The following is a 12400-nucleotide window of genomic DNA, read 5'->3' on the forward strand; positions in this document are numbered from 1 at the left end:
GTGGATTCACACGCTCACGCCCCCACTCTCCACAGTCTGTGTGGAGACTCACGTGCACACTCTCGGGTTGGGTGCAGTGTGGATTCACACGCTCATGTCCCCACTCTCCACATTCTGTGTGGAGACTCACGCGCACACTCTCGGGTTGGGTGCGGTGTGGATTTACACGCTCACGCCCCCACTCTCCACAGTCTCTGCTGACACAGAAGTGGTGGGGGGAGATGGATAGCACCACCCCTATCTGGGCCCTGCTTCTCGCCTTCTTCTGCCCACCTCTGATCTGCACCCGACTCATCCCCTTCAGGTGAGTCACCTGGGGTCTGGGGCTCATCAGCCCTTCCTGCTCATTGCCCTCTGACTTGGCCACCTAGAGGGTCTCTTTCCTGGAAACAGTGTCTGGAGGGAATGTTCTGGAAGATGAGGGCTGTTAGGCTTCTCTATAGGCAATTTCTTTAGTGTTTAGGCTCTGCAGGAGGGCAACTTACCTCTCTACACTGTTTGTGGTAAAATAAGTTTGGGTCTTTCTCAAGAACCTCTTTATTTCTCACTCTGTTCCTGCCCTCCCCCCATGGCAGGAAGTCAGAGGAGGAGTCCACACAGAGGAACCCTGACTTCGACATAGATAGCAGCATCAATGGAGCGGGTCCTGTTGGGTGAGTGACGCCCCAGCACCGTGGGGCAAGGGTGCCACCATGGGATTGTGTCAGCTTCCACTTCCCATCAGGCACTGGAGCGAGGCCTGCAGGAGGAACTGGACTTGTAGGAGGGCACGGCTTCAGTGAGGTGGCTTCTAGAAGGCCACACTCAAGGACGCATTGAAATTTGGCCCTTGGGGCCAGTGTGGTAGCCCCACAGGAAAAGGTGCTTACCACACAAGTCAAAGGCCATGCCCGACTCCATGATGATGGAGAGAAACAGGTTTTCTGATATTGTTTTTTTTTTTTTTTCAGACAGGGTTTCTCTGTGTAGCCCTGTCTGTCCTGGAACTCACTCTGTAGACCAGGCTGGCCTCAAACTCACAGAGATCCGCCTGCCTCTGCCTCCCGAGTGCTGGGATTAAAGGCTCGCGTCACCACTGCCCAACTCTCCATGAAGAGCAGACATTTGTCATGTCTGTATGTGTAGGGTGAGTCCATGAAGAGCGGACATTTGTCATGTCTGTATGTGTAGTCTCAGTATGTGTAGGATGATAATCTAGCCTACCAAGGCCCTGAGCCAAACAAACAACACAAAACCTCCAGGAAAACAAAACGAAAGGGCCAGGAGCTAGCTAGGAGAATGCGTTGTATGAGCGTGAGGACCAGAGTTCAGGTTCCCAGGCTTGCGATGAGCATCTGGGTTTGGCAATGTGTGCATGCACTGATGCCAGGAGGCAGGGACGCGAGAGTGCCTCGGTTCTGCCAGCCAGGCTGCGGGTGGCCAAATCATTGAGCCCTGTGATAAATATAAGACATCAGACATTGACCTCTGATCTCCCCATATCCGGGTTCTTAGTCTGGATAATAAAATAATTTAGAAATGGACAGGGAGGACGGAGAGAGGAAGCAAATCCTTTGGCCATGGAGGTTGGCAAGCAGGGGCATGGTGGAAAGACAGAAGGGGTAAGGGGCGCTCCATAGAGCTGGTGAGAAGGCCCAGATCATCAAGGAAACATTGTAGCCACACAAACAGTACTGGGGGAAAAAAGTGTCTTTCTGAGTTAGGAGTCGGGAAATGGGGCAGGGTGCTTGTGGAGAAATGCAGGCAGCACTTGTGGAGTGCTGGTCCTGCAGGTGGCTCAGACTCCAGGACCAGAGACTGGCCGACTGTGCTGCATTAACTCTTTAAAAGCTTTAAAAGATTTTATTTTGTTTTTAATTATGTGTCTATGGATGTGAATGCAGTTGCCTTCTCAGACCAGAAGAGGGCATTGGATCCCCTGGAACTGGAGTTATACAGCGTTCTAAGCTGCCATGTGGGTGCTGGGAATTTTCAACACAAACACAGACACACCCACACATGCATGCACGCATGCAAGCGCACACACACATACACGTACACACATGCATGCACACATGCAAGTGCACACACACGTACACACATGCATGCACAGGCACGCACACACACATACACGTACACACATGCATGCACAGGCACGCACACACACAATTCCCCACACTGGTACCTCAAATGGAATAAGAGATAACTTATTCTGAGCCAGATATGAATGATCAAAGCTTGGGAATGATGTTTTTGCATCCCCAATAAGCCTCTCCGCTGACGCAATAATCCGAATCAGACCAAATCAAACCAAATTAGAAAAAGCCCAGGTTTAATGGATACCAGCACTCCTGGGTGACCTTCCAGCCCCGAAGAGGAAAGAAAGAAAGAAAAAAAGAAAGAAAGAAAGAAAGGAAGGAAGGAAGAAAGAAAGACTATTTGATAACAGCATCCAGGCCCTGCATAGTCTCTGCTGTCTTTCTGCGTATGGGCCCCCGTAGATAGCATCTTCCCAGGAATGCTCAGGGCCAGAGCCAAACCTGGTCCTACAGAAGAGCAGCCAGTGCTCCGAACTGCTGAGCCATCTCTCCAACCCCTTAAGTTTCTTCTAGGTTACATTTCCTTTTCTAAAATTTGTGCAAGTATGGCTTTGTTTGGGGAGGGTGTGGTGCACGCTCTGCGTGTGGACTTCAGAGGACAGCCTGTAGAACCCGTTCTCTCCTGCCTTGGGGATCAGTTTCGTGCTATTTAAACCTGGTGGCAGATGGTTTTCTTTGGAGTAGGTGACAACGCTGTGTGGTGCTTTGCGAACTCACAGGCGGATCTCTGTGAGTTCGAGACCAGCCTGGTCTACAGAGCTAGTTCCAGGACAGGTTCCAAAGCCACAGGGAAACCCTGTCTCTAAAAAACCAAAAAAAAACCAAACAAACAAACCCCCCCCCCCAAAAAAAAAGCTCAGGCTGGCATCAAACACATGGCAATCCTCCTGCCTCAGTCTCTAAAGTGTAAGGAGGCATGAGTGGCCACCACACAGTTCCTCCTTCCCTTCCTTCCTTGCTCTATCTCAGGCCTGACTCAAAAGTCAGTTTCAGGCCGGGCGATGGTGGCGCACGCCTTTAATCCCAGCACTCGGGAGGCAGAGGCAGGCGGATCTCTGTGAGTTCGAGACCAGCCTGGTCTACAGAGCTAGTGCCAGGACAGGCTCCAAAGCCACAGAGAAACCCTGTCTCGAAAAACCAAAAAAAAAAAAAAAAAAGTCAGTTTCAAATGTCTTGGGTTTGCCAGTGCCTTCAGGTCTCCAGAGTGCAAAGTGGTACTGTGTGGAGGTGTCCAAGGTGGGCAGCCAGTCCAGACTCAGGGGTGACTGAGGCTTGCTTTCTTGCAGGCCTTCGGAGCCCTCCGCGAATGTGGCCCTGGAGAGGCGACGGCGGCCAGGACGTGCCCTCTGTGGTGGCAGCTGCTCCAAGCGCTGGTCGCACTTCTGGGGCGCTCCGGTGACCGCCTTCCTGGGCAATGTGGTCAGTTACCTGCTATTCCTGCTGCTGTTCGCGCACGTGTTGCTGGTGGATTTCCAGCCCGCGGCACCCGGTGTCTTCGAGCTGCTGCTGTACTTCTGGGCCTTCACGCTGCTGTGCGAGGAGCTGCGCCAGGGCCTGGGTGGCGGCTGGGGGAGCCTGGCCAGCGGAGGACCTGGGCCCGGCAAAGCTCCCCTGCGCCACCGGCTGCACCTCTACCTCTCAGACGCCTGGAACCAGTGTGACCTGCTGGCACTCACTTGCTTCCTGCTAGGCGTTGGCTGCAGGTGAGTGAGCAGCCCTGGCTAGTGACCCAGTGGAGGAGGCCAGCCCAGAATCCCCAGGGAGGGCCTAGTTTATTCCGCTGGGTGATGGATGGACAGCTACCTCCCCTTTACTGAAGCGGTCCTCAGCTGGCACACTCAGAGGTAGGCTCCTCCAGGCCACGTGAGGATGAAACAGAGTATCCTGACATGAATGATTTATTCAAACAGAGAGGGAGATAAGCGAGTTTAGCAAACTAATATTTCTGTTTGTCCCCGGCCTTCTTTTGTGTAATTTGTGTGATATATTGTCTGAGAAGACAGGGCCAAGGCCCTGCTGCATGCAGGAAAACCAGTGTCAAGGGCATATTTGATACATTTTATTAAGCACCCTTTTTTCAAGATCTAAAAAAAAATCTTTGAATCTTGGGAAGGAGAAACATCCTCACCTCCAGCCTAAGTGGCAAATCTTCCTTTGAGGCAGTGCCCTCCAGGGGGACACTTGGTTATTTCTATTTATTTATTTGTTTGTTTGTTTGTTTTATTTATTTTGGTTTTTTTGAGACAGGGTTTCTCTGTAGCTTTGAATCCTATCCTGGAACTAGCTCTTGTAGACCAGGCTGGCCTCAAACTCACAGAGATCCGCCTGCCTCTGCCTCCCAAATGCTGGGATTAAAGGCGTGCGCCACCACCGGCAGTTCTATTTCTAATTTTTATTGATGCAAAAAATAAAAGTTTACATCCCTGGTGTAAGGAGTGTGTCAAAGGGCACGTGAATTGGTTATATCTCTGTCTAAATAGCTTCCCCCGTGAACACCCCGGTGAGGATACTCTAGGCAATGCTGTCAATCAAATCAAGTTTACAACCTTGTCAATCTGACTCCTGTAAATTTTCCATTTATGCACCTTTGACCACTCCATATTTTAGGGGCCCTCCTGCCCTTTTTTGAGACAGGGTCTCACTCTGTAGCCCAGGCTGGTGTGGAACTCCCTGTAGAGACCAGATGGAACACGCTAGCCCACTGAGCATGTGGCTCTGGCAGGCCTTGCCCTTCTCCCCCGTTCCCTCTGCTGTGCTGGAAACCATTAGATTTGACCACTTCCCCCTCCTGAGCCTGGCTACCAAGGTCCAGCTAGCAATCAAGGCCCCCTTTGGTTCATCAATTAACATGCTCAATTAAATTAAACACCTCATCCTAACACAGGGTTCCCTCTTTTATCTTTATTATTATTATTTATTTATTTTTATTTTGTATCTGTCTGTATGAAGGCATCAGATCCCCTGGAACAGGAGTTACAGACAGTTGTGAGCTGCCACGTGGGTGCTGGGAATTGAACTCTTAACCTCTGAGCCATCTCTCCAACCCCTCCTCTTTTATCCTTACAAACCACCAGCTGCTCATGTCCCAAGTCTGCTCTCTATCCCGAGAATCCTTTATCCTCCAGGACTAAGACCCTGCCTCCTCTCCCTTAATCCCTTCTCCCTCTGCCTCATCTTCTGCCTCCTGTCTTCGTCTCTAATTCCCTGCCTTCTGTCCCTCTGGGGCAAATAAATCTCCTTTGTGCTGAGAACTTGGTCTTGGGGATCCTGAGCTGGAACTGCCAAAGATCCTTCAGCCTCCGCCTCCACAGTGCTGGTGTGGGGCACTGCAATCTGCTAACATGATTCTTGGGGCACCCCCCCATCATTATACTGAGACCAGAGAAAGGTGGTGTGGTCAGAGGGTCCCTGCTTCTGCCCTGTGAGGCCTCAGCGTCATCCGAGGAGACCCCTGATCTATGCTGTGTGTGACTCCTTACGCCTCAGGCTGACCCCTGGGCTGCGTGACCTGGGCCGCACCGTCCTTTGCCTCGACTTCATGGTCTTCACGCTGCGGCTCCTTCACATCTTCACAGTGAACAAGCAACTGGGACCCAAGATTGTCATCGTGAGCAAGATGGTGAGGTTGAGGAGGAGGGGCAGGGCCGGGTGTGGAGAAGGCAGAGATCAGGGCAAAAAGGTGGGCTGTGGGTAGGAGGTGCCAGGGAGGGGAAGGGGCAGAACTTTTGAGCTGGTCAGGGCCAGGAAGAGGCAGGCTTTAGAGGGTGCTGAGGGTCTAAAGCAAGAAGGTAGCCAGGGAGTGGGGAAGGACAGGTCATACTCAGCCCCATTTTCCTCTGTTTCCAGATGAAGGACGTATTCTTTTTCCTCTTCTTCCTCTGTGTATGGCTTGTGGCTTATGGGGTGGCCACAGAGGGGATCCTGAGGCCCCAGGACCGCAGCCTACTGAGTATCCTGCGTCGCGTCTTCTACCGTCCCTATCTGCAGATCTTTGGGCAGATTCCCCAGGAGGAAATGGATGGTAGGCAAGGGTTCTCCAGCTGAGTCTGTCCCTCAGTCCGTCTGTGTCTCTGTGTCCCAGTCCCTTCCCCCTTTCTTTTTTTTTTTTTTTTTTTTTTCTTTTTTGGTTTTTTCGAGACAGGGTTTCTCTGTAGCTTTGGTGCTTATCCCGGAACTAGCTCTTGTAGACCAGGCTGGTCTCGAACTCCCAGAGATCCACCTGCCTCTGCCTCCCGAGTGCTGGGATTAAAGGCGTGTGCCACCACCGCCCGGCCTTTCCCCCTTTCTCTCTCCCCCTCCCTGCCTCCCTCTGCTCACTCTCACTGTCCCCCCTGCAGTGGCCCTCATGAATCCAGGTAACTGCTCTGAGGAGCAGGGCTCCTGGGCGCTCCCAGAAGGGCCCGTCTCGGGCTTCTGCGTGTCCCAGTATGCCAACTGGCTGGTGGTGCTGCTCCTCGTCGTCTTCCTGCTGGTGGCCAACATCCTGCTGCTCAATCTGCTCATCGCCATGTTCAGGTGCGCCTGCTTTCCCACCCAGCTCCTCCCAGCCCGAGCCCGCTCAGCATCCTATGTCCTGACTTCCACCCAGTGCCCTGCTTGGACTTGCTGCTGTTTTTGGCATGTTTAGTCAGGGTCTCACCCTATGCCCAGGCTGGTCCTGGAACTTAGGGTGATCCTACTCTGCTCCGCGAGTGTTAAGATGCATGGGCCACCTTGTACCAAATGCTTTTAATTTTGATGAAGTCCACTTTGTTGAATTATTCTTTTGTTGCTTGTAGTTTATTTATTTATGTGTGTGAATATTTTGTCTGCTTGTGTGTGTGTGTGTGTGTGTGTGTGTGTGTGTGTGTGCAATGCCTTCAGAGGCCAGAAGGGGGCATTGGATCATCAGGAACTGGAGTTGCAGGCAGTTGTCAGCCACTATGTAGATGCTGGGAGCCAAACTGGGTCCTCTGCAAGAGCAGCCAGTGCTCTGAACCCAGGCTGAGCCACCTCTCCAGCCTGCGTTTTGCTTTTTGTGGCTTATGCTCGTGCCATCCAGCGTGAGGGTCTGTGAGAAGGCCAGAGTCGAGAGGTGTTCTTCCAGGTTCTCTGCTAGGAGTTTGTTTTGGGTTTGAGCACTGACTTGTGGCTCACTGGCGCATTTGGAATTACTTTTGTTTGCAGTGTGAGGGCAGGTTGGAATTTTATTCTTTGTGTCCATTCAAGAGAGTTGATTAGAGACACTGACCTTAAGGTCCTTGTCAGAACCCCTGGACTCCGGTGGGCGTGGCCAAGCAAGCCTGTTGTCCCAGCAGGAAGGTAGAGACAGGAGGATCAGGAGTTTAGGTTACATGAAACCCTATATGAAAAATCAAACAAGGGCTGGAGAGATGGCTCAGTAGTTAGGAGCACAGGCCCCTTTAGAGAGGACATGGGTTTCCAGCACTCACATGGCAGCTCACAATGTTTGTAACTCCAGTTCCAGGGGATCTGACATCCCCCCCTGGCCTTTGTGAGCAGTGCGCTGACATGCATGCAGGCAAAACACCTATACACAGAAAAATAAATAAACCTTAAAAAAAAAAAAGCCCAGCTGGGTGTGATGGTGCAAGCCTTTCAACTCAGCACTCAGGAGGTAGAGGCCAGCTGATCTCTGAGTTCAAGGTCAGTCTGATCTACAAAGTGAGTTCCAGAACAGCCAGAGCTACAGAAAAAGACAAAAAAACAAATTGAAACCTATATCAAGTAGCCATTGTATTATTTTGAAAACCACAAAGCCCGGATGGCAGGGTAGAGTTGGGTACAGCTCAATTGGACACTTGCCTAAGCTTGATCTCCAGAACACATGGAAAATTCCCTAGCATGATGCTGGGTTATTGTAATCCCAGTACTGGCAAGACAGAGACAGGAGGGTTTTGGAGGATTCTGCTCAGATAGGCTAGTCTAATCAGTGAGCTCCTGGCCAGTGAGAGACCCTGCTTCAAAGGTAAACAGTGTCTTGATGATGCCATCAAGGTTATCCTTTGGGCTCCACTTGCACACAAATATGCATCTGTCCATATACACACGTTCCCACACATGCATTGCATAGACAGACACTGTGGCGGACAGATGGCTCAGGAGTTAAGAGTACTTGCAGCTCATTCACGAGGACCAGAGACCCTAGCACCCTAATAGGACAAATGGCAGAGCTCAGGGTCCAGGGGATCTCACACCCATTTCTGATCTCCACGGGCACTTGCCTACAAAACCTTTATTTCTTTCATATGTGTATGAATGTTTGCCAGCATGTATGTATGCACACCACCTGAGTGTAGTGCTGGCAAAGACCAGAAGTGGGCGCTGGATCTTTTGAAGTGAGACAATTGTCAGCTACCTCCAGAGTTCTGGGAACTGAAGCTGGGTCCTCAGCGGGAACCAAGTGCACTTAACTGCTGAGCCATTTCCTCAGCCCCTGACTACTTTTGTCTTGCTTTCTGAGACCCAGTCCTATGATCAAGGTCTTTTATTGGCCTCCAGTGACCCTTGACCTCCGACCTCCACAGCTACACCTTCAGCAAAGTACAAGACAACAGCGACCTCTACTGGAAGGCACAACGCTACAGCCTCATCCGGGAATTCCACTCCAGGCCTGCGCTGGCCCCGCCCCTTATCATCATCTCTCACGTGCGCCTCCTCATCAGGTGGCTGCGCAGGTGTCATAGGACTAACTTGCCCGCCTCCCCAGTCGTCGAACACTTCCGTGAGAATGGAGCGTGGTTTGCAAGGGGGCAGCACTCGGGAGGGGAAAGGGAAGAGAGACAGGTCGGTGAGGTTCGGGTGGGGAGGGCGTGGTCTGCACCCATCTGGGGGCGGGGTCTGAAGAATTTGAAGGCTTTGGGGAGGGGGTGTGGCCCCCGGTAGGCCTGCCCATTGACTCCTGGACTTGGCCCTGCAGGTGTCTATCTCTCTAAGGAAGCAGAACGGAAGTTGCTGACTTGGGAATCTGTGCATAAAGAGAACTTCTTATTGGCACAAGCTCGTGACAAGCGAGACAGTGACTCGGAGCGCCTGAAACGCACGTCTCAGAAGTGAGGCAGGGGCCTGAGATGCTCAGGATTCCCCGGGTGGGATGCTGATGCGCTTGCATCCTACTGGAGGCTTCTGCAGGTCGGCTGGCCCCGGGCTCTGAGGGTCTCTTTTTCTAGGGTGGACACGGCACTGAAGCAGCTGGGACAGATTAGAGAGTATGAGCGGCGTCTGAAGGGGCTGGAGAAAGAGGTGAGGACTCGGGCATGGCAGAGGGGGAGGGGCAGGGATGGGACCGCGTGATTTCCTACTCCTGCCTTGACATACCCTTTCTTCCCAGGTCCAACACTGTACTCGCGTCCTGAGTTGGGTGGCCGAGGCCCTTAGCAGCTCTGCCTTACTGCCTCCAGGGGGGCCGCCCCCTCCGAGCCCGCCTGGGTCCAAAGGTCCGTCTGTGCCCTCCCGTTGTCCCTGGGTCCCTTGCTTGGTCTTCTGAAGGCCCTGTTGGTTTTGCTTGTGTGTGGGTCTGTGTAGCTGGTGTGAGCGCATGCATGTGGCGGTCTGGGGTGGATGTCTGATGCTTTCCTCCATCTCCCGCCGCCTGGTTCTTTGAGATAGGATCTCTTCCTGGACCCCAAAGTTCTCCAGTTGGCTGGGCCAACTGGCCGGTGAGCTCTGGGAAGCGGTCGGCATCTGATCTGCCCCACTCCCTTGACTCCTGAAGCGGGTGCTGTGTCCACCCTAGCGCGCCTTTTTACATGGGAGCTGTGTTCTCGCTCCGGTTCCGTATCTCTTGGTATGATAAAACACTCCAACCAAAAGTAACTTAGGAGATGAAGGATTTATTTGGCTTCCTCTACCGGGTGACAGTCCATCAGTGAGGGAGGCAGGGCAAGGACGGGAAGGTAGACGATGTCAGAGGTAATGCAGAGAGCTCACTCACAGCCAGAGACGTACTAGAAACCGCGGAGCGACGTTGCTTGGTTGCTTGCGGGATCACTGAGGCTTGGTGGAGCTAGCTTCCTCCTCCAGTTAGGACTCCTCAGGAAATAGTACCGCCCCCGGGGGCGGGGCCTCCTACACCAATTAACAATCACGACAGCCCCACAGACACCCACAGGGACCAGTTTGATCTAAGCAGTCCCGCAGCGAAGCTCTTCCTCTCTAGCGGAAGCTCTGCGGGAGAGCCAACTGAGCTGCTCCCAGCCGTGTTCTCTGCTGCTCACCCGTGGCCCTGCTCATCATCTGCTGTCTTCTATCTCTTCTAGACTGAGTTGAGTGTTCCTGGTGGATTCCTAGGTATTGGCGTCCATAGAGGCTTCATTTCCAGAGTTGGGCCCAGCCTGCCTCAATCTACACAACTGGTGGCCTTATCGTCACCATGAGCCCCATGCTGGGGGGAGGGGTGTTGTCGGCTCAACAACCTCAGAGTGTCACCATGGGAACCCCAGCAGGCCTGGCTCCTCCCAGGGGCAGCCCCACCTTGGGTGGATCAAACTCTGAGCTGGCAACGCTGGGCTCTGCCACAAGCAGAGGGGGCAAAGAGGGTCCCGGGGTTACAGGGACCACAGACCCTATTCACAGCTTCCCCACAATGGGGAGAATAAAACTTTTTGACAGAAATCGGAGCGCATGCCTGACTCAGCCGGGGCAGGGGGGCTAGACCTTGGGGTTGGTAGCTGAGGTAGGCTGGGAATTTGGGTCCTTGATGGATTTTATTTTGCTCTATCTCAATGGCCTGGTGTCAGTCCCTCCTCCAGACCACTACACCTGCCGATGTGGCCCCAGCACCTCTGTACAGACCTCTGTTTTAGGGGCTCCCTTCAGATGACAGGGAAAGTCTGAGTTCCTGCTGCTTTCCCGTGGGAACAAGAGACTCAGTTCTGGAGAGGGGCAAGCGCCGTGCTCATCTGCTCTGGCAACATGCAAACATTTGATGCAGATTTGGGGAGGTAAATGCGTATGTGTCTTTAAAACGCCTAATTAGTGGAAAATTGCAGGCCACACTTACGCGGGGGTCGAGGCGAATCTGCATCATTACACATTGCAATTTAACTAAATAACCCACAACAAACTAAGCTGGTAATGACAAGGCTGAACGGACAGCAATTATTAGTTAAATTAGTGAGAAAGCCACTAACAGCCAACACATCCAAAAACCAAAACTAAAACATCCTCCCAATTGGAGGGGTTCCAGCTCCCTGCCTCTCTGGGTGTGGAGTCATGTTGGAACATGGCCAAGTGTGCATCAGTGAGACTCCCAGGAAATGCCAAGTCCATCCCACCAGCCCACATAGTAACCATGGTGGCAGTAAGAAGGGGCCGCGCCAGCACTAGCTGACACCGTGACTGCTTTATGGGTCCAACTCTTCCTGTCAAGCAGGGAGAGCAGATCCATCTCCTAGCAGGTGCTAGGAATTTAGATTTATTTTTTTTTAAATCCACTTATTAAAAAAAAAAAGGGCAGTGATGGCGCGTGCCTTTAATCCTAGCACTCTGGAGGCAGAGGCAGGTGGATCTCTGCGAGTTCAAGGCCAGCCTGGTCTACAGGAGCAAGTTCCTGGACAGCCAGGACCGTTACACAGAGAAACCCTGTCTCAAAAAAACCAAAAAAAATACACTTATTAGTTTATGTAAGTGTGTGTATACATGTAGTCCCGTGTATATGGGTGGACACATGCATGCCACAGAGTATGTATGGTGAAGATTTTTTTCCTTCCATGCGTCTCCCAGCTATCAGATTCAGGCTGCAGGAAGCATCTTCCAGCTCGGGGGATAACAGAAGGAGCCCTCCCCGACTGAGCCACTCGCCTAGTCCCCTCCGACCTCTAGCTGAGTCCCTAGACCCTAGCATTTTTTGATTTTGGAACCAGCATATCTCACAGGCAGAAATTTCACTCCAGAAGGTTAAATTTGAGTTGAAGTTCCTTTTGCAGGAATCCATTAGCTGGGCGTGGTGGCTCCTGTCTTTAATCCCAGCACTCCAGAGGCACAGGAGGCAGATCTTTGTGAGTTCAAGGCTAGAACGGATGGATTACAGAGCAATTTCCAGGTCAGCCAGGGCTACACAGAAAAAAGAAAAAAAAAAAAGCCCAAAAACCCCTGTCTTCAAAAACAAACAGAAAAGGAATCCTTTAAACCAAACTCATCCCAAGAGTATAGTTTTTCCTCTGGACCCCGTGGAACCTTGGTAACCACATCTGTTGGAGCCGCATGTGCGTGCTGCGAGCAGGAGACCCTGTCCTGAACCTGCAGTCACGGCATGCAGCATGCGTGCTGCGAGCAGGAGAACCTGTCCTGAACCTGCAGTCACGGCATGCAGCATGCGTGCT

At 52.2% G+C, this 12400-nt stretch overlaps 1 protein-coding gene across 6 annotated transcripts in view; it reads left to right on the forward strand.

Annotated features, from left to right (window-relative positions):
• Trpm4 (transient receptor potential cation channel subfamily M member 4) overlaps positions 1-12400 on the forward strand; it is a 44321-nt gene that overhangs the window by 19932 nt on the left and 11989 nt on the right. For 2 of the 6 annotated variants that reach the window (XM_026789134.1, XM_026789137.1), the window contains 10 exons: positions 192-304; positions 576-653; positions 3365-3781; positions 5565-5697; positions 5925-6099; positions 6416-6593; positions 8606-8802; positions 8998-9130; positions 9248-9320; positions 9409-9514. In XM_026789134.1, the coding sequence (XP_026644935.1) occupies positions 192-304; positions 576-653; positions 3365-3781; positions 5565-5697; positions 5925-6099; positions 6416-6593; positions 8606-8802; positions 8998-9130; positions 9248-9320; positions 9409-9514 (1603 nt within the window). The other 4 variants (XM_005366811.3, XM_026789135.1, XM_026789136.1 and 1 more) reach the window with 4 other exon arrangements.

Source organism: Microtus ochrogaster, unplaced genomic scaffold (assembly GCF_000317375.1).
Source record: "Microtus ochrogaster isolate Prairie Vole_2 unplaced genomic scaffold, MicOch1.0 UNK14, whole genome shotgun sequence".
Taxonomy (NCBI): Eukaryota; Metazoa; Chordata; class Mammalia; order Rodentia; family Cricetidae; genus Microtus; species Microtus ochrogaster.